Raw genomic sequence first — 19,381 nt, 5'->3', positions numbered from 1 at the left:
GTCGACAATAACTAAAAGTTTTGATGAATACACCAAAAGAGAAGAACAGTCGATGCAGCACCCTCACAGTTGGGAACTCTGGTATGAACATGTCTTGGATGTCAACATAGGTGCTTGGATTCCTGTCCTGCAGTGTCTGGAGGAGCCGGACAACAGAGTCATATGCATCGAAATACGAAGCAAATCTGGTATCAAGCGCCCTATGCTTAGCCCTCCACGCCTTGCCATAAGAAATTTTGTACTTCAACCTGATGAATACTTTTGTCTAGATAGCCTTCACTTCCATCGCTTTGCACTCCACTATCTCGTTGTAAAGCAACCGAGCAATAAGCGTGGACGAAAGGTTGTCATGATCTTGAGCTATACTGGGAATAACATAAGTGTGATGAACTAAGTCACTGATCACCCAACTTGTGCCATACTTACGGAGATAGCCATGCACCCTGGCAGGACAATGTATGTTCTTGCATACCATTGTCAAGTCTTTCTGACTTAACACATGAGCTCTGAAAACCCTTTGCATGGACATTGCCCATTTAATGATTGCATACTTCAGAGCTTCCTTGTTGGGATACATAGCACCTGTCGCAATGTTGTTTTGGTGATATTGCCAGGCAGAATCATGGCCATCGTTCACGGTCATTACAGATGAGATGTCCTGGTTCCATGATGCAGGATTCGGCACCTCCTCTATGTTCTTTTCTTCATCCAACTCGTCTGAATCATCGGCATGACCACTATCACCATCTGTATCTTCATCTTCCATCTGGTTTTGCATGTGCCCATCTACCTAGTCAGCATCTGCCTCGCCATTGTAATAACCATCGACATTTCCTCCTTCTACTTGACTATTCTTCCCTGGTTCATAACCATCATCTCCCGCATTTCCTCCTTCTACCTGACTACTCTGCACTGGTTCGTAACCATGATGCATCCCTTCACTACTCTGGCTAGGATCGTAACCACCCTCGCCTTCAGGTGCACTGGCCTCCTTCACGACGGGAAGCACTAAGGCAACAAGATGGCATCCCCTGCTTTCGCAACCTTGTAACCAGCGCACCCACTGAGAGTCTTACTCTATTGGCCTCAAATAAAAGTAAATGGTTGAACTTGACCGGGTCCATAATGCATGAACACCGACGATGTGTGTTTTAATATTAAGCCCTCAACATCTTGTCAACCAGTCTGTCAACTAACTAACATACCACATTTGAGGGGTAGTTAGTGGCACCTCTATGTGCTGAAAATCACTCAGATCAGCTCCCATCTCATTTGCTCGGACAGTACCATGGTTGTAGTAAAAAACAAACTTCACTACCTCAGACATCTCTGTTGACTTAAAAATTATTCAACATGGACAACTATTAAGCAGCAGGACAAACTAAAATATTCGCACACCTAAATATTTGACATCTAAATATATTATGGAATATTACCAGAGCAACTAAAAATATTCACACGCCTACATATTTGACATCCAAATATATTACGGAATAATACCAGACCAACTAAAAATATCCGCGCACCTAAATATTTGACATCTAAATATATTACGGAATATTACCGAACCAACTAAATAATCGCACACCGTAATATTTCACATCTAAAAAATTACCGAATACTACCGGAACAACTATGACAAAGAAAATGATAGTTGAATCTTACCCTTGAAGCGTGCGAAGCAACGACGATCGGCAGCCTTCAATCACCAGAGCCTCCACCACCTCCACCACCACCACCACCTCCACCACCACCAAAATGGTCACCACCACCACGAGCTATCCCATTATGAGATCGAGGTTTCCCTTGCCTCCCCAACACTCTAGAATGCAACTACGGTGGAAAATGGGCAAGAAATCGGCTAAGTTGTGTGTATAAATTAGAGTGTTTTCGGGTGGGGAGAGAAGGAAAGAAGGAAAGAAGAAGAATGAAGGAGGAAGAAGGGGGCGCGGGGCAGCCGATGGCTTAGCAGCCACCTATCGGCTTCGCCGCGGCCTGGGCATGATCGACTGCATGCCCACCAGGTCGAGTGGCTGTGGGGTGACGTGGTGCGGCCTATCATAGGCTTGCACATGGTCGATGGGCCACTTATCGGCCTCGCCATGGCTGACTGGGACCTGTCGGCCCCAACAAACCCAACTGAAGCCAGACGGCTTCGCTAACGCCGATGTTGTATTATTTTTAAAAAAAAATCAAAATGGCGTAATATTTCTCAAATTTATCAAAAAAAGTGCATTATTTAAAAAAATAGCAAAAAATCATCATTTTTTTAATACATGGTCAACTTTTTTCTATACACATTTAACATTTTCAAATGCTTGATCAACTTTTTTCAAATACTTTTTCAAAAAAGTTGAAATGATTGATAATTTTTTTAAAATACATGATCAAAAAAATTATACACATTTTTCGTATACGTGATAAACATATTCTCTATACGCATTTAACATTTTTCAAATGCTTGATCAACATTTTTCAAATATTTTTATAGTGTGTTTTGTGTAATATATTTATGTATATTTAGTTTTTTAAGTATATTAAAAAATAAAGCAAAAAACGAAAACAGGAAACGTTAGAGACAACAGGAAAAAGGAGGTTGTGGCCTCCCGCGCTCTTGGGCTAGCCCATCTTATCTCCCCTTCAACGAGAGGGTTCCTCCCCTCTTGCTGAACCCAAGATATAGGGGCGCCCGCTATGCGTGTTGTGTGCAGGTATTATACATATACTAAACCTAGCTAGGTTTAATTTACCTGGGTTTTTTCACTTTTTTCAATCAGTGAAAACCGAACCAATAGGGTGAAGACACGCTAAATAGTGGGGGATTTGCTGGGATACACCCATGGGTTCGCGTTGCTATTTCCTTGCAATTTTCTTTTCCCGGTCAACCGTCCGTTCTGTCGGGGGTGGCCTCCATCTCCTCACATGCATGCAACCCGTGGTGGCTAGCTGATTTTTTCCCTTTTTATAATTGGATGTTGACTGGCTCGAGACGCCTCTTCCTCTCTCGAGAAGGCTCCAGCCGGCCGCCGCCCGCCGCTTATCCCCACCGCCTCCGCACCACCGCCCAACAGATCCCTATATAAGAAAGAGACCCAACTTCGCCTATGCACAAGGACAGGGCACGATCGCAGAGGGACGGCTCCGTCGATCTGCCTCCAGGGGCGTACATGGGAGGGGCTGCGTCGAGCCGCCGTGTCCATCTCGCCGCCCAGCGCCTCATCCCCTCCGGCCGCCCAGATCCCCTCGCCATCTTGCAGGTCCAGCCCAACCACGACACGGCCGATGTCAAGCGGGCCTCGCTGTTATGGCCATCTTCGTGCCGTTGGGTCCTCCGCGCCGCCGATGCCTAGGCCGACCCAACGTGCGCCGCCCGCACCCCGCGCTCGACGGCCGGGGCTCCGCCGCCCATGATAGTGAGCACGCTCCAGCCTGGCTCACCATGCGCCATCTTCCCTGACGGCTGAGGGTGGCCACCCCATGACCTACCTGGCGGACGAGTTTGGGACGGGTCCAAGGTTCTTCGCCGAAGTCAATGGCTTCACGAGCCCAACGACCAGAAGCAGGCATCCATCGAGGAAGGGCTCGAGCCGAGAGCGCTGCCTCCGTCGGTCTCTGGCTCCCTAGCCCGTTTCCGCTATCCGGTGTCACTATCTGATCCTCGCAGGCCCTCTTCCCCTCCTCCGTTCCTTAACAAAAACAGTAAGTACTTCTTGCCTCTCCGTTCTCTTTTCTACAATTCAATTAACTGAGTCAGAAACATATTACGGGATATTGCCGGTTGATCGATTGCTTTAATTAGTTGTTGGTTAGTAAGTCTGCCGCGTGTACACGAGTACGAGCAATGGATGTTTGTGAAGGCTATGAGATACTGGAAATCAAGGAGCTAATTGTTTGGGTCACTTGACTGAATTGTAACTGCACCATTTGAGGCGATTTTGCCCTGGTTTTGCTGGGTGGTGAGGTGGTTTATGGGAGTTGCTGAGTTGGTGGAAGATTGGGGCATTTGCATATGGTTGGTACTGAGGAGGACTGTGCTGCTGGAGTGGGAAGCAGGAGAGGTATGTTATCCTAAAATGTACACTCTTAATTGTTTTCCATTTGCTGCGTGTTAGCCTGAAATTGGTTATGTAGGAAAAAATTTAGGTCGATTTGGCAGAGTTAATTCTTTTTATTTGGTGACTCGGTTTAACATGATGCACACCATATCGATGACAAATTTTTGTTGTTGCAGCAACCGTTGGGATCTTGGATTTTTTTTCCCCGAGCAGAATGTGGACTTACTACCTTTATATTGAAGATTCAGCAGTTGGAAGCTGATGTAACATGTCAGAAGTTCTCCATTCCTGCATAAATGGACTGCATCATCAACCTGCACTGTTAAGGTCATGCTTAATTGCTTATAGACGATCTAGGTTCAGATTGTGAAGTAGGAACATCGAATTGTGAATTTACTTAAAACAATACCATGTATTCTTGACACTTCCTCTGATTCTTCACGTGAAGTTGAAGAGAAGGAAAGAGAACACTTATTCATTCAGGAAAAACTGGATATGGAGCTGCAAGATCTAAATGAAGGACTTCGGGATGGTACTATTGTAATTGTTCATATGCGAATTTACAACTTGTCTGGCTAGACCTATGTTCTGAATAATCTTCATTCCTCCATCCATTGTAACTTCATGTTCAAAGCTAACCAACCACAACTGACATATATGATTCTAATAGTCAAAATTGTGCTCTGTTATTGTGTCTCTTTGTTCCATCTGGAAATTTAATTATACCCTTTCAAATTTAAATTACTGAACGCGGAGACGGAAGTTAAACGAGATGGGACAAGAAAAGAAGGCTTTTCAGGTTTTACTTGCTTAAATTTTCTGATTCATTAATTTTTAAGAAACATAATTGCATAAGTAAGCAGATTTACTTGCTATCCATTGGAATAAAAAAATTGAGCGGAGATATGATTTTACTGTTCATGTTCTTTCTTTTCTATTTGTATAGAGGTTCATGCTCGCTCAAATATATCATGTTGTGGGACTGTCTGATCCATGCATACTTTTTCCTTTCAGTTTGTTTTATTGATAGGCAACATCGTATTTTTTTAATCAAAAATCTCTATGGGGTTGGTGGGACGAGGATCCTCTACCGTGCCGCTGGGCCCAGCGGCACTCTGCCGTGCCTTCTTACCCAGCGTACGCATTGGTATTGGGCCTATCAGCCTATGGGTCAGAAATTAGAACTAACCAGCCCAGCCGTTCATGGTTCATCTATGCACAGTTTAACTAGAGTAATTACCTACTTATTATTGGGAATAAAAAGTTAAATTTTAATTAGCAATACACATGAGCAACATTCTTAAATGAAAATGAACTCGTATTAGAAAATTGGTTTTGCTAAATCTCAGTCATATTCTACGCGGAGCGATTTTTAATATTTAATATTTTTATTTCTCCTTTTTTTTGATTTGTTATTGTTTAATCAGTTTGATTAGTATTTTTTTTGTCTTTTTTGCGTGCCAATTGTGTAATTGGAGTTGCATACTCGTCGACCAGTTGCACACCAGATGCATGCCCGTCACTGCCCTTATGAGCACCTATGAGAGACACGTGAACACATCTACGCCCGCCCAACTGACGTGCACCTGTAATTACGTGCGATCCATGGACATGTAACTGCGGCTGCATGAATCCCCGGATATGGATTTTGGTCAACCGGATTTTCGACGGATATGGTAGCGGATACGGTATCGATAATATCCGACGGATGTGGATTATCCGGGCTTTTTGCAAATTATCTAAGGTTATCAAATAGGATTATCCGATAAATTTAGCCCAAACAACAAGTAGCAATCTATTTTTTGGTAGGCCGCTCCGCGAGCAAGGAGCACCGCAAGGAGAAACAAAAAGGCACAAAAAATAAAAATAAAAGGACCGATCCAAATGATAAAACAATAATAAGTAATAAAAATTAGGAAAAGGAAATATATAAAATACAAAATTCGCTCCGCATAATATATGACTGAGATACAAAATTGGTGTTTTTAAGATAATAATATTTTTGGGGAAAATAATAATACTTAATTACTTCTTCAAAAAAGTAATAGTTAATTAGTTAATATGTAGGGGTGTGATGCATTAGGTTTTTCTTTTGAGCGGTGTGTGATGTATCAGGTTTGCTGGCTGGTTGGATTCTGGCCCATATCTTCTTTTTTTAGGGATATTCTGGCCCATACCAGTGCGTACCCCTGGGTAGGAAGAAGGCACGGCAGAGTACCGTGCCGTTGGGCACGGTAGAGGAGCCGGATCCGGGTTGGTGAATCTGCGTTCATTGGATGATCTCTTCTTTAATATAATAAGAATGGTCCTTTCTTAGAATAGCAAGACAGAATCTGGTTAGGTTGGGTGTGAAATCACCCGACATGGAATGCACTCTATACATCAATTATCTACTTCCATTTTCAATGGCATGAAGTCTGCCATTAACATACATTTTTGTTAACATATGTTTTAGTAAATGCGGGAAGCACCACTGGGTATAGAACAACCACACCCTTGATAATTAACTTTGTCATTTGTTTCAGACTACAGAAGTTACAAATAATGTTACCCATAGGTTTTGTAATGTTCAAGTTAAGATTCTGACGGGGGATAATTACCATTCATCTTCAAATGTATATTCTGAAACAGTTCTTCAGCTCGAACACTAAGGAAGGCTATTTCAGTTTTCACAACTTCTCCCAAGTTGGACAATGAATTTCTATTTCTACTGCCAGTACTTATGTTTTCACTATACCTACAGGCTGCACGCAAGTCTGAATAAGGATGAACTAGATGATTAAGGCATTTTTCTATTATATATAATCATATATTTCTAAAATAAATCCCAGTTTATATGAAATGCTAATGAGATCTTGTACTGTAAATACATTCTAAAATCTCTGGGGCTTCCTTTGGAGTTTTGTTAGTACTTTCTATGGAAAAATCATTAACAGTTCTATCCAGTGAAATGCTGGCCCTTTTCATTCCAAAAACCGCACAACTATAAACTCAAACTATGCTGCTTAGTTGTGCTATAATATGCTAACTCTGAACAATTGATTTGCAATCAATTAGCACCAGACGCCATGTTCTTCATTTTCGTCAGCCAAAATGCAGAAGATTGAATTGCCCTTCTCGGCATCCTGCCCTGCCTCCTCTTCCACTTGAAGCTCCTCTGCAGCCATGGTGATGGCGGTGCGCCTCTGTTACTGCAAAACCGCCTACCTCGAGGTATAGAACAGCAGCCACTGTTTTTTTTTTTTTGCAAATGAAGCCACCAAGGCTTGGCAGGCCATATCCATCGCGCTGTGTTGTCAAAGTTGCTGCTACTACCTTTGTTTACTTGCCAAGATCGAACTACAACCACGGCATCAGATGGTTCCACGTGTGCTTTTGTTTGCCCTATAGTTAAATCAAGTGTGCTCTCTTTTGCCGGCCACTAAGAACCAGCTGGAGTGATGGCGGCCACGATGACATGGTGTTTTTCTCCATTAAAAGCAGTAAGTGTATTCAGTTCTGAGAGTTACCATGTATGTTATCAGGATGTAGTTAATGACATGGTTAGCATCATGTTATTTGTATAAATGTGTATCTTGATTACACGCAGAAAAAAGATGTGTAAACCACAAATAATTTGTCACTTCTCAAATTTAACTATGCAGCTGTAATACCTTTTGATAGGCTACGAAGCTATGCTACTCTTAATATACTATATTCTGCAAACTTTGAGTCTTCGAGTTAAGTTCCCATGTTTCACAGATATTACGAAGGAACATGAAGATGAAGCGGTGGACTGCCTTTGCAAATATAGAAAAATATCAATTGTGTTCTGTATCCATCAATATTATTTAGAGCACTCATCAGAAAGTCAGGATCTAGCAGTTCAGTAGTAGTTATGAGTTTGGGCCCCTTGTAAGAATATAACTTTTTGATAAATTTAGTAGTGACATGCCAGATGCCATACTAAAGGTATTCTTCAAGAATCAAGAGGATATATATGCTGAAGATCTCATATGTTAAGCGTGTTGATACATGCTTACATCTGTCAAAGTGGAAATTCAAGGAAGAGACGCAATGTATATAACCACACCGTATCGATTCTTACCAGGATCATATATAGATGTCGTCCTCGAAACTATGTGCTCCTTCTGGTTCCATTGTGATTCTTACCAGGATCTATGACGTGCGTATTGGTTGGCACTTGCCTTAAAGAATAAATGCAATTTATATAACCGCACCGTATTGACTGTCGCGTATTGGACGGGGAAGTGTCACAAAGAATAAACGCAATGTATATAACCACACCGTAGCACGCCGCGACGGGGAAAGGCTAGTATGTATTACGGCTCGCCTCAAAGTTTTCTGTGTAGCTGTGTGGGCCAGCCCATTTTATTTGGTTTTCTTTCTTTTGCTGACTCGATGTATAGTTTTTTTTTCTTCTTCTTTTTGTCTGGTGGTTGGACTGGTGCGATTTCATTGGGGTTTTTCCTTTCTTTTTTAGTATTTTCCTTTACGGTTTTCATTTCTTTACTCTATTTTTTTAACACGATACAGACACAAATGATCATACATATGCACATACATTCACCCCTATAAATGCACGCTTGCATACCCTATCCTATGAGCTCGCTTGCATACCCTATCCTATGAGCACCTCTGAGTGACTTGAGTTGGCACATCATCTTGAGATTGACGAAGTCGTCACGGGCGTCTTTGTAGTCGACGGGAACGTCTCCTCCCACTAAACGCACATCGCCAAAAGGCTTGTAATAAATCCAGAAAAATGTGAGCACCGGTGTCAAGTCTAGAACTTGAACCTGGTGGGCGGGCATATCACTGTCATACAAACCATTCAATCATAGGTCTGTTCGCTTTTCTGTGTGTTTTCATTATGGTTTTGTATGGTTTCCACTGTTTTTTTGTTTTTTTTATTTTTCTTTATGGTTTTTTTTGTTCTCTTTACAGCTTTCATTGGTGTTCAATGTTTTTAAATTATTTTCTTTTGTATGTGTTTTTCATGTTTTCATTGATTTTCTTTAGTTTTCATTTTTATGTGTTTTTCTTCACGGTTTTCTTTCATTTTCGTTTTCTATTTTCTTTTTTTCTCAATACATATCTACTTATTAAATACATTGTGTATATTTTTCTATACATCTAGAACTTTTTTTTGCACACGTAGGACATTTTTTAAATAGGTAATTAAATTATTTTTATCAAATACGGTATATATTATGATGTGTACTTTTTTATATGCATAGTAAATTTTTTGTATACATTTGAAACATTGTTTTGGTACTTGTTGAACATTTTTAATAAATATAGTTAACAGTTTTGTCAAATATATGTTTTGGTGCCAACTTTTTAACATATACTACCTCTATACCGAAATGCAAGACGCTTTTGTAGGCTAGTTTTTTATGTGGAGGGTATACATTGTATATATTTTGTATACATAAGAAAAAAATTATGTATGATTGATATTTTTTAAATACAAGATTAACACTTTTTTCAAATATATGTTTCTAAGCCTATTTTTCATACACACTGTACAGTTTTGTACACATCTAAAACATTATTTTTATACACAGTTAAAAAACGAATTCCTATTTTTTTAAATGAGAAAGAATATTTTTTAATATATAATTAGATTATTTTAAATATATACAAATGAAAAAAGAACAAACGGAGAAAAAAATGGGAAGGAACGATTAAAGCCTACTCTCAATCTGCTGAGGTTGCATCGTAAGCAATGATTTTTTTTTTTGAAATGGAGGAGGATCTCGGCCTCTGCATCTCGACGATGCATGCAGCCATTTTATTAATTATTCATACAAGACCTTAAAAAGTCATTCAAAAGTAAGACTAAAGCCACTGCTAGGCAACATCTGTCGCTACTCCTATCCAGTTGATGAAGGGATGCTGATAGTCTGGGCGTAATACCAAACAGACATCACAGCCAAATCTAACATCTAAGACCTGAGGTCCCAACCAGGACGCCTGCCGGGTATGGGGCACCCACCAGTCCGGCGCACTCTTCAACCAGGACGCCTGCCGGGTATGAGGCCGCCGCAGCCACTTGCGACCAATCCATCTTTAGTGATGTACTGATGCATGTACCTTGCCCGGTCTAGCTGCCGTCGACGCCATCACGACGCCAGACAACGCCACCATCCTGCGCTCGTCCATCATCACACGTCCACCGGCGAGACCCCGCTGCTCCATGCCGCTGAGACCCACCATTGTCGATGGTTTTATTTAATATGGAGTTGAGTATTTTCGTCAAAAAAGTAATTTTAGGTTTATTGGTTTCTCTCCATCGGATCCGATTTCACCTACTTCTCCTGGTCCTCCCATAATCTCCATTCCCCACATGGCTCAAGAGGAAAAGAAATGGCTCAAGGAAGTGCCCTGCTAAACAGCGTAGTGCCAGACCCAAAAAATCTGTGAGGTCAACTGACACAAACTCTTCAAATTTTATCAAAATTTGCTCAAATATATATAAAACTAAAGGCAGATTGTTAAAAGTTGTGGGGTCAACTGATGCGTATAGGAGTCAACGAGGAGTTCGTTTGGTTTACATAGCGAACAGACTTGACGGGGCCAACTAGGTGAGTGCGTCGGCGCTTTTTGCTTGCGGCTGCACGAACCGCTTCCAGTACCAGTGCTTGACCCAGACGGTGCCCATGGACTCGAGCGGCACGCCCTTGGTCTCCGGCAGGAACAGCGCGATGAAGACGGTCATGACGGCGACCCAGCCGGCGTAGTAGGCAAACGTGGCGTACTTGAAGCTGCAGAGCATCGGGAGGAACGACTGCGTCTGCACGAACGTGAGGCCGAGGCCGATGGACACGTTCATGGCCTGCCCCGCCGACCGGATGTCCACCGGGAATATCTCGCCTGGCACCACCCACCCCAGCGGCCCCCACGACCACCCGAACCCGGCGGCGTGCATGCACGTGAACACCAGGATCGCGACCCCGTACGGCCTCGCCATCGGCGCGTCGCCGCTCTTCCCCACCTGCGCGCCCATGATCCATGCCATCGCAACCTGCAATGCTCAAACGTGTGTCTGCGTGAGAAAACCCGACCATTCAAGTATACGTACGCATGGAACTGGACGTGGATGTGTACCTGGGCAATGATCATCTGGATGCCGCCGACCATGAACATCACCCTGCGGCCGTACCGGTCGATGACGAGGGTGGAGAGCATGAGGGCCCCCAGGTTCACGCCGCCGAGAATGACGGCGCCCATCAGCGCGGCGTTGCTGCCGAACCCGGCGGTGCGGAACACCAGCGGCGCGAAGAAGGAGAGCACGATGACGCCGGTGAGCTGGAAGAACATGGGCACGGCCACGGCGAGCACCAGGTGAGGGCGGTACTCGCGCCTCGTCGCCATCCGATGGAACGCGCCCTCCTCGCTCTCGCGCGCGACCGCCACGGCGCGCAGGATGTCCTGGAACTCCGCGTCTACGTCCGCGCCCGCCCCGCGCACCCGGACGAGCGCGGCGCGGGCCTCGTCGGCCTTGCCGCGCATGACGAGGCTGCTGGGGGTGTCCGTGAGGAAGAGGGCGCCCAGGAAGATGATCACAGCCGGCGCGCCGGCGAGACCCAGGGAGAGGCGCCAGCCCCAGGAGATGCGCGCCGTTGCGTAGTTTGTGAGGTTGGCGATGAGGACGCCGAGGGCGAGGAAGATCTGGAAGCCGGCGGTAAGGGAGCCGCGCCACTGCGTCGGGGCCATCTCGGACAGGAACACAGGAGTCGCCTATCATTTTGTCATGCATATATGGCATCAGTCATTAGATGAAATCATCGTCGTTCGGCAATCATATTTACACCGACGTTAATGCATCCGATGATACGAGCAAACATGGATCCGTTCTCCCCTTTTGCGTATGTCATCCTAGTGATGTAGTACTAGACTTTATTTACTTGTTCCAAATTTGATTCGATATATGTGAGGCTCTGGCGATGGAGGGGCGATAATGGTGGCGCGCCTTCAGCTTGCTTCAGTGCTTGTAATCGTCGCTAGGTGGTTTACGAATCTGGATGTAATTTTTATTTTCGGTGTTCGTTGTACTGCCATGATTGAAGATGAATAGATTGAAAGTTTTTTCGCAAAAAAAAGAGTAACTCTACCAGAGTCCGACATATGCCATATGAAGCGCGCTTTAGGTGCATCTCAAGGCTGCGGATGCAAAGCGCAAAAATAGGGGCACAATCCCAAATACGACGCCTCTTTGTCTTTGCCCTTTCACGCGCGGATTCGCATATCACATCGGCAAACCCTAAACGGCGCCTTAAGCGCCCATTAAAGGCCGGCCCGATTCTCTATTTTTCTCTGTTTTCCGAACTGTGAAAAAGTGCAAAACCTAGGATTCGAACCCGCGCTATGAGTGTTTTGTGCTAGACCCCGTCACCTCACCTGAGCGCGATTACATAGATGTTTCTTCAACTTTTCTTCTTTCTTCGATTTTTCTCCTTTCCTTTTCTTTATTCTTTTTCCTCTGTCCTTTTTTTCTTTTTCTAATTCTCGAACTTTTTCTTCAAACAGATGAACTTTTTTCCAATTCGATAAACTTTTTTCAATAAGGATGAACTTTTTCAAAATTCTACGAACTGTTTTTTGAAATTTGATGATTTTTTGGAAATCCAATGAACTATTTTCAAATCAATGATTTTTTTTAAAAATCGTGAACTAATTTTTCATATTCAATGAACTATTTTTAGATTTAATGAACTTTATTCAAAATTGATGAACTTTTCATTCACGTTAGTGAACTTTTTTTGAAAATTGATGAACTTTTTCTAATTCGTGAACCTTTTCTATTACATGAACTTTTCTAAAATTCGTGTTTTTTTAAAATCTGTAAACTTTTAAATTATGTTCATATTGTTTTCCAAAAAATCATGTTTTTCTATCTATGAGCAATAAACAATACAGCTATAGTTATTTTAAAAATGTTGGCGCCGAATTTTTAACTAGCGTCTTGTTGTTGTAGTGGTTAGGCAACCTGTACTGAAGCTAAACGTGCAGAGATCGATTCCTTTCGGCAGGAACATTTTAGAAATGATTTTTTTGCTATATGTACATTTTGGCTGCGCGGCATCGTGGGCCGGCCCAGTAAGCGCGGCCAGTGAGCGCCAGTTCCATAACGGGCTAGGCAAGCTACGAGCTGGGCCTGCCCAGCTGCGAGAGCAAGACGGTTTTTTTTTCATATTTTGTTGGGTGAGCTGGTTTTCCTCTCCGGGGTGTTGGGTCAATTTTCCTCTTTGATTTCGTTTGAGCAGATAGTATTTTTCTGTTTTCCATTTCATTTTTGTTATTTATTTTAATATTTTCCTTTTCATACTTTTTTTCCATATATGATCTTTCTAAAAATTGTAAAGTGATTTTATGACAAATACAAGATATCTGTTATAAATATATTTGTATAAGTAGTTTTAAAATATATTTTTAATATACCTTGAATATTTTTTAAATTTATGACGAACATTGAAATAATAATGTTGAAAATTATTCAGAAACACATTGAACAATTTTCAAAATATAGGCCGGACCATTTTTAATGCAACACATGACAAATAGTTTTAGTTAAAACATTATATAAATATACACTTTTTTAAAAAATAGGAACATTTGTTCAAATAGACGAATATCATTTATAAATATGTGAAAACTTTTAAAAAATAATATGATTTTTTTAATATGCGTTGAATATTTTTTTAATATATTTTTATAAGAAATAGTAAACTATCCAAATGTAAATTTTAGAATATTTCAAAAAAGTAGAGAGAACACGAAGTGAAAGAAAAAAGGAATGAAATAAACTTCCATGGCGCGCGGCTTGCCATGAAACTTGTATGTGTGTCATTTCCCGCTGGGGCAAGGCCCATGTACGCGAGTGGGTGAGCGACACGAGGCCTAGAAGTGTCAAGTGTCCACATCCCTCTCGTAGCATAAACCTCTTAAAGTAAAACTTATCATGGTCGGATGGTTAGGACTTAGGAGGGCCGTGGTACCCTCAGATCAAACTCCAAATTTGACACTTTGGTGTGACTAATGCGAATTATTTTATCGGTGGGATACGATGTTTCTATTGATAGTGTTGTGTTCATCGTGACTTGGTCAACCTTAAAGCTCTGCCACTCGGGCCCGATCTTCAGTAGACGATGTGTGTGTTTTCTGATTTGAGTGTCTGCGAGTGCACATCTACGTTGTAATCAGTGTTTCTTAAAAAATACTAAAGGAAAAATATCCACAAAGCCGTATTTGTTTTACGGGTCTTACACGGCAACTTTAGGGTTGGTGCAAATACAAAATCATTTCATGGTTGAAGTGTGTGTGTGCATGCACGTCTATCGTTGTAACCAGTGTTTCTTAAAAATAAAAAGGAAAAATATCCACAAAGTCGTATTTGTTTCTGGGGTCTTACACGGCAACTTTAGGGTTGGTGTAAATACAAAATCATTTCAATTTAAAACACTCATGAACAACGAGCAATATTCATATAGCAGGAACTCAGATCAGACAAACCGGTAGGGACTCCTATCTGTGACGTGGTTAGCCATGCTACCGGGTCAACCAGATAGGAGTGTGGACTAGGCTGTCTATTGCTACTTAAAATTTTAAGCAAGTGAGGTTGGTGGCTCTGGAGGATATCATCGCAATGTCAGATGACATTTGACATGAGAACTGAACACTAGCTGTCTAAGAATAAATATATCTGTCAAGTCCACAACCAGATATAGTAAGTCCAGTGAACAATGGCTGGCTTTATACGCTTCGTATGTCAGCGGAAGACTGAATCAATCAGTTGATAGCTGTAGCAGATTAACTCATTCAAATAATTGTTTAAAAAAAATTCTTTTCTCGCTCCCGTGCCGCTCCCAGGCGGCACCGGGGCGCCCCAGCCCTCAACCAGCGGCCACCTCCCCCCTCTCCTACCCCGCCGCCGCCGGCGTGCGCCGCCGGGCAAAGCCCGTGCGGTGCCGGCGGCGGGGGGTCTGCTCTTTGGCGGCGGCGGTCTCCCCTGGCATCGCGGAGTGGTGGGCGGGCGCAGCCAGATGCGGATCTGGCGCGGCGATGGGTGGTGCCTACAGTCCGTGCGGGATGGTGTTGCTCGGCTCGGCAGCGTCGCGGTGGTGCTCCGGCAGCTCCTAGCGCTGTGGGTCCGGCGGATGGCAGCGGCTTGGTGGCTCCTGGCACGTGGATCCGGCAGATGGGGTGGCGGCCGGCGACTCCTGTTCGGCGGCGCCCTCTTGGCGGTGCAGCGGCTGCTGCGGGCTGCCTGGCTTCGGCTCGGCAGCTCTGTGTTGCGGGATGGGGCGGGGTGGCGGCCCCCTCCCTGCTTGGTGCTACAGATCTGGCCGGCTTGCTAGTCCGGCGGCCTCGTCCTTTCGGTGGTTGCAGGCGGCTGGGGTTCCGGCGTGAGGCTAGATGGTGATCCGGTTGCGGCTGGGTCCTGCCCGGCTTGCTGCTGGCGAGGTATGTGGTGGCTCCCGTACGGTGACAGCGCGGTTGCTGCGTGGGAGGCGAGCGGGTCAGCGGATTGAGGCGCGTGGGGGTGGTGTTCGAGATGCTCCTGGTGAAGACCTGCCCCGTTGTTGCCGGCCGGCGGCGGCGGCGCCCGCGGGCGCCGTTCCCCTCCTTGGAGGCGCTGCCGTGGAGATCTCCGACCTCCTACCCTTGGTTCAAGATCTTCGGGCAAATGCCTAAGGCCCAGCTTCGGGTCGGGCGACGTCGTCGTCCTCGTCGCATCCTCCCTTGGGGGCGTTGCCTTGAAGAGCTTCGATCCTGTTCGCGCATTCCATAGGCTGGACGCTCGCAACATTGCGGTTGGTAGTTGTCCGTCCGGCAATGTGATGTGGCGCGACTTCTTGTGTGGCAACGATGGCAGCTTCGGACGGAGTCGGAGCTGCCTGGTCGTCGGCGCGTGTGGTGGATTGTTTTGCATCGACCAACGCAAGCCTCGGCGCTTGCTTGCGGTGAGGGCTACTTCGGTGGTCGTTGATGGTGGAGTCGGAGTCGCCCTCGCGGAGGTGTGATGACGATGACACCGGATTGCAACCTCGACGGCGTGTGTGCGTTTTTGTGTGGGTTACCAGGTCGCCTTGTGTGCTTGTTTTTACAGACATGTTGTGACGGTTTTCGCCCGGTTTTTCGTTAATTAACTGGGCAACTCTCTTCGACCTTTTTTAATAAATCAGGCCTTAAGGGACCACGTTTCAAAGAAAAATATAGCTGTAGCAGATTAACAACTGATAAGGAGCTTTGGTTCGTTCCATTCTACACGAACGGCTCTCCCGAGTATCACTGGACAACGGTTTTAAACACTGTTTTTGTCATTTCAGTAGCAAACCCTTTACTGGTAGAGCTCGATTAATTCACATAAAAAATGTCAGTTTTTCTAAAGCACCGAAGTACTAGCGTTCAGATATTTTATTTCTTTTTTCTTGCAGGGGGCAGATATTTTCTTTCTGCTGTCGAAACAGCAGGAAAACATTGGGTAAAAATCCATTTTCGGATGACATGGTGGGAAAAACGTATTTTTGTGCACACGCTTGCGAAGCTGTATTAGCAGAATATTATGGATGGAGCTCGAAACTGCAATCACAGTGATACTCCTATATTCGCAAAAAAATATAAAAAAACAATGATACTCGTATGACATACGGCGTTGATTATTGGTATAGAGAACTGAGCTCTATCCGCAAAAAAAAAGAGAACTGAGCTCAGTAGTCGCTGGTCCAGGGCACTCCCGACGGTGCTTAGGTACAGTATTTAACAAAAAACTACCGCAATTCTTGGAACCATGCCTACAAACTATTACTTTATAAATTTGTGTCGAAAACTACATTTTTTTATTAATCCTTAACTAAAAACTACCGAGTCTGAAAAGAGCCTGATTTGGCTCTTTTAAACGCGTTTCTGACAGAGTTGGCCCACACATAAGCGGATAAAAAATCAATCGGGTCCCTAGTTTTTTTTTTTAAAGCAATCCAGTCCTCCAGCGACTGGAGGGGGCCGGCGGCTGCGTGCGCGTGTGCGAGGAGGCGCTGGGATGCGCGACGCGCGCGCTGGCCACGACTGTGGGTCGCGGCAGCCAGGCAGGCGGCGGCCTGGTCCGGCGCGAGGGCCCTGGCGGCGTGGCGAGGAGGCCCGTGCTTTGGCCGTTCTGGTCAGGCGCGGCGTGGATCTGGTGAGGCGAGCTCGCGGCGGCCCTGCGAGCTGCGCGTGCTCCGGGCGTGCCATGGGGCCCGGCTGCGTCAGGCGAGGGGAGGATCCTGCTCGCGCTGCTGCGGCGGGCCGGCGGGGCGGCTGCTCGAGCGGCTGCGCAAGGGCTGTGCGCGCGGCTGCGTGTGTGCGTGCGGCGGTGGGGCTGCGACGAGGTGCGGCTGTGCAGTGCGGCGGGGCTGCGCGAGAGGAGGAGCTCGTGCCCGTGCTGCTGCTGCTGCAGGAGAAGGAGACGGAGAGGAGGCAGTGGAGAAGGAGAAAAGGGGCTGGGCTGCTGCTGCTCGGCGAGCTGCTGCAGCGAGGAGAAGTAGAGGAACACGAGCACCGCTGCCACGACGCTCGCCGCTTGCTGGCCGGCTGGCTTGCGTGCGTGCCGCCGCCGCCGTCGCCGCGAGCGTGCTAGCCAGCTGTGCTGGGCCTCGCCAAGGACTGGATTGCTTTTTTAAAAAAAACTAGGGACCCGATTGCTTTTTAGCCCGCTTATGTGTGGGCCAATTCTGTCAGAAACGCGCTTAAAAAAGCCAAATCGGGCTCTTTTCAGACTTGGTAGTTTTTAATCAAGGATTAATGAGAAAATGATAGTTTTAGACATAAATTTGTAAAATGATAGTTTGTAGGCACGGTTTCACGAATTGTGGTAGTTTTTTGCTAAATACTCTTACATAACCTTATCTACCACTCAAAAAAAAACTTATCTATTTTTGGCCTTTTGCCACAAAGGATAGGGATGGATAAAATGGTTCTATCTAATTTTGGAAGGGCCCTTCCTCACAAACAGTCTTTTCCTTTTTGAACTTCTCTTGCTCACAGATTTTTTTTTTAGAACTTCTCTTGCTCACAGATTTCACCGCTAAAACTCTGACGTACTCCTACCGGCGAGTCGCTCCGTCCGCGAGGCCCCGAGCCCATCGGTCCCGTATGAGCGTGCGTTAGTTAAGCCACATCAGGATACGATGCATGTTTGCATTGAGGGAAATAACATTTTCCGTATTTTGCTGTTTCTAAGTACTTAAGGGTTACTACCCCATAATAATTCTTGACTGGTGACTACCATCAAGTACAAAAGTGATACTGGTGGCTATGAGCAGTCCACTGTTGACTGAGAAATAACTAATCACTTCCATAATATACTAGTACTACTACTCCATTTGTTCGATCGACAGGACTGCCCGTAGGGACTGACCTGGTTGGTGAAGCCGACGCCAAAGCCGAGCAGCATGCGCCCGATGATGAGCATAGCGATGTTCATGGCCGCGCCAGTGATGGCGCCGCCGGCGAAGAAGAGCGCGCCGCCCACGAGCATGACGCGCTGCCGCCCTATGGCCTTGGTGACGCGGCTAGCCACGAGCGACGCCAGCAGGCCGGCGATGTACAGCGACGACGTGAAGGCCGTGAGCGCCTGGCTGTCGTAGAGGCAGTAGTCGTTGTGCTTCGCCACCGCCATCTTCTCCAGGACGTGCGGGAAGAAGCGCCGCAGGAACGGCTCCATTTGCGACACGCCGCCTGAAGTCAACCATCAAACCCCATCCGGCTGCCGTAGCTCAAGAAACATCGATCGAGGTCGAGGCCGGGGCCGAGGCTCACCTGAGATGCCAATGTCATAGCCGAAGATGAGGCCACCGGAGGCGGCCACGAAGCAGGTCATGAGCACCGATAGCGTCAGCCGTCCGCCGTAGTCCGGGGCGGGGCCATCGTTCGCCACGAAGGCGCCACCGGCCATCTCTCCCTCAGCGCACGCTTTCTTTCTACGTCCTCCCGATCCAACGACGAGTCGACGACACAGCTCTCGTGAGATCGCCTGGGTGTTTCAAGGGCGCAGAGCAGAGCAATATATGTAGACTTGCAGATGCTGGTAGACAAACTCGAACGGCATCGTGCAGACAGGTAGCCAGCCAACAATGGCCGAAATAAGAGGTTGGTCAGCCAAGTAAGCATGGCTGATTAGTAGGTGAACATGCTGAAGATGGCCCACTAATCAGCACGTTTCATTAGGCAAGACACATGTGTACATATGTGGAATGACGCGGTGACAATTAATACCATCCATTATCCAAGCTGTCAAGAGAAAAAACGTCCATTATCCAAGATAGCAAGATCGCGATTTCATC

The 19,381-nt window shown here is 45.5% G+C and overlaps 1 protein-coding gene and 1 long non-coding RNA gene across 4 annotated transcripts; one reads left to right on the top strand and one right to left on the bottom strand.

Moving 5' to 3' along the window:
• Positions 1-2,940: 2,940 nt before the first annotated feature.
• On the top strand, positions 2,941-8,175 carry LOC109761259 (uncharacterized). Of its 3 annotated transcripts, none has more exons than XR_005768477.3 (6): positions 2,941-3,699; positions 3,800-4,058; positions 4,232-4,587; positions 7,113-7,268; positions 7,446-7,537; positions 7,797-8,175. It is a non-coding gene; the product is annotated as an uncharacterized lncRNA (long non-coding RNA). The 3 variants fall into 3 exon arrangements; XR_012202892.1 differs by having other exon boundaries at positions 7,389-7,537; XR_012202891.1 differs by having other exon boundaries at positions 4,232-4,854.
• A 2,334-nt stretch (positions 8,176-10,509) lies between these two features.
• LOC109761258 (sugar transport protein MST1) lies at positions 10,510-19,173 on the bottom strand. The gene is made up of 4 exons (XM_020320062.4): positions 18,858-19,173; positions 18,457-18,776; positions 11,169-11,801; positions 10,510-11,085 (listed from the first exon to the last, which is right to left on the bottom strand). The coding sequence occupies exons 1-4, from the start codon at positions 18,991-18,993 to the stop codon at positions 10,642-10,644; spliced, it is 1,533 nt and encodes a 510-aa protein (XP_020175651.1). The 5' UTR covers positions 18,994-19,173; the 3' UTR covers positions 10,510-10,641.
• Between the last annotated feature and the right edge of the window lie 208 nt (positions 19,174-19,381).

This window comes from Aegilops tauschii, chromosome 2 (assembly GCF_002575655.3).
Source record: "Aegilops tauschii subsp. strangulata cultivar AL8/78 chromosome 2, Aet v6.0, whole genome shotgun sequence".
Classification (NCBI taxonomy): Eukaryota; Viridiplantae; Streptophyta; class Magnoliopsida; order Poales; family Poaceae; genus Aegilops; species Aegilops tauschii.
Note: the sequence above shows the minus strand (reverse complement) of the source record. Positions and strands in the feature narration are given on the sequence as shown.

Coding starts and splice junctions, on each gene's coding strand:
- LOC109761258 (XM_020320062.4), bottom strand. CDS start 18,993: ATGGCCGGTGGCGCCTTCGTGGCGAACGATGGCCCCGCCCCGGACTAC. Junction 11,802..18,456: donor GCGTCGGCTTCACCAACCAG/GTCAGTCCCTAC, acceptor ACAAAATGATAG/GCGACTCCTGTGTTCCTGTC. Junction 11,086..11,168: donor TCCAGATGATCATTGCCCAG/GTACACATCCAC, acceptor TGAGCATTGCAG/GTTGCGATGGCATGGATCAT.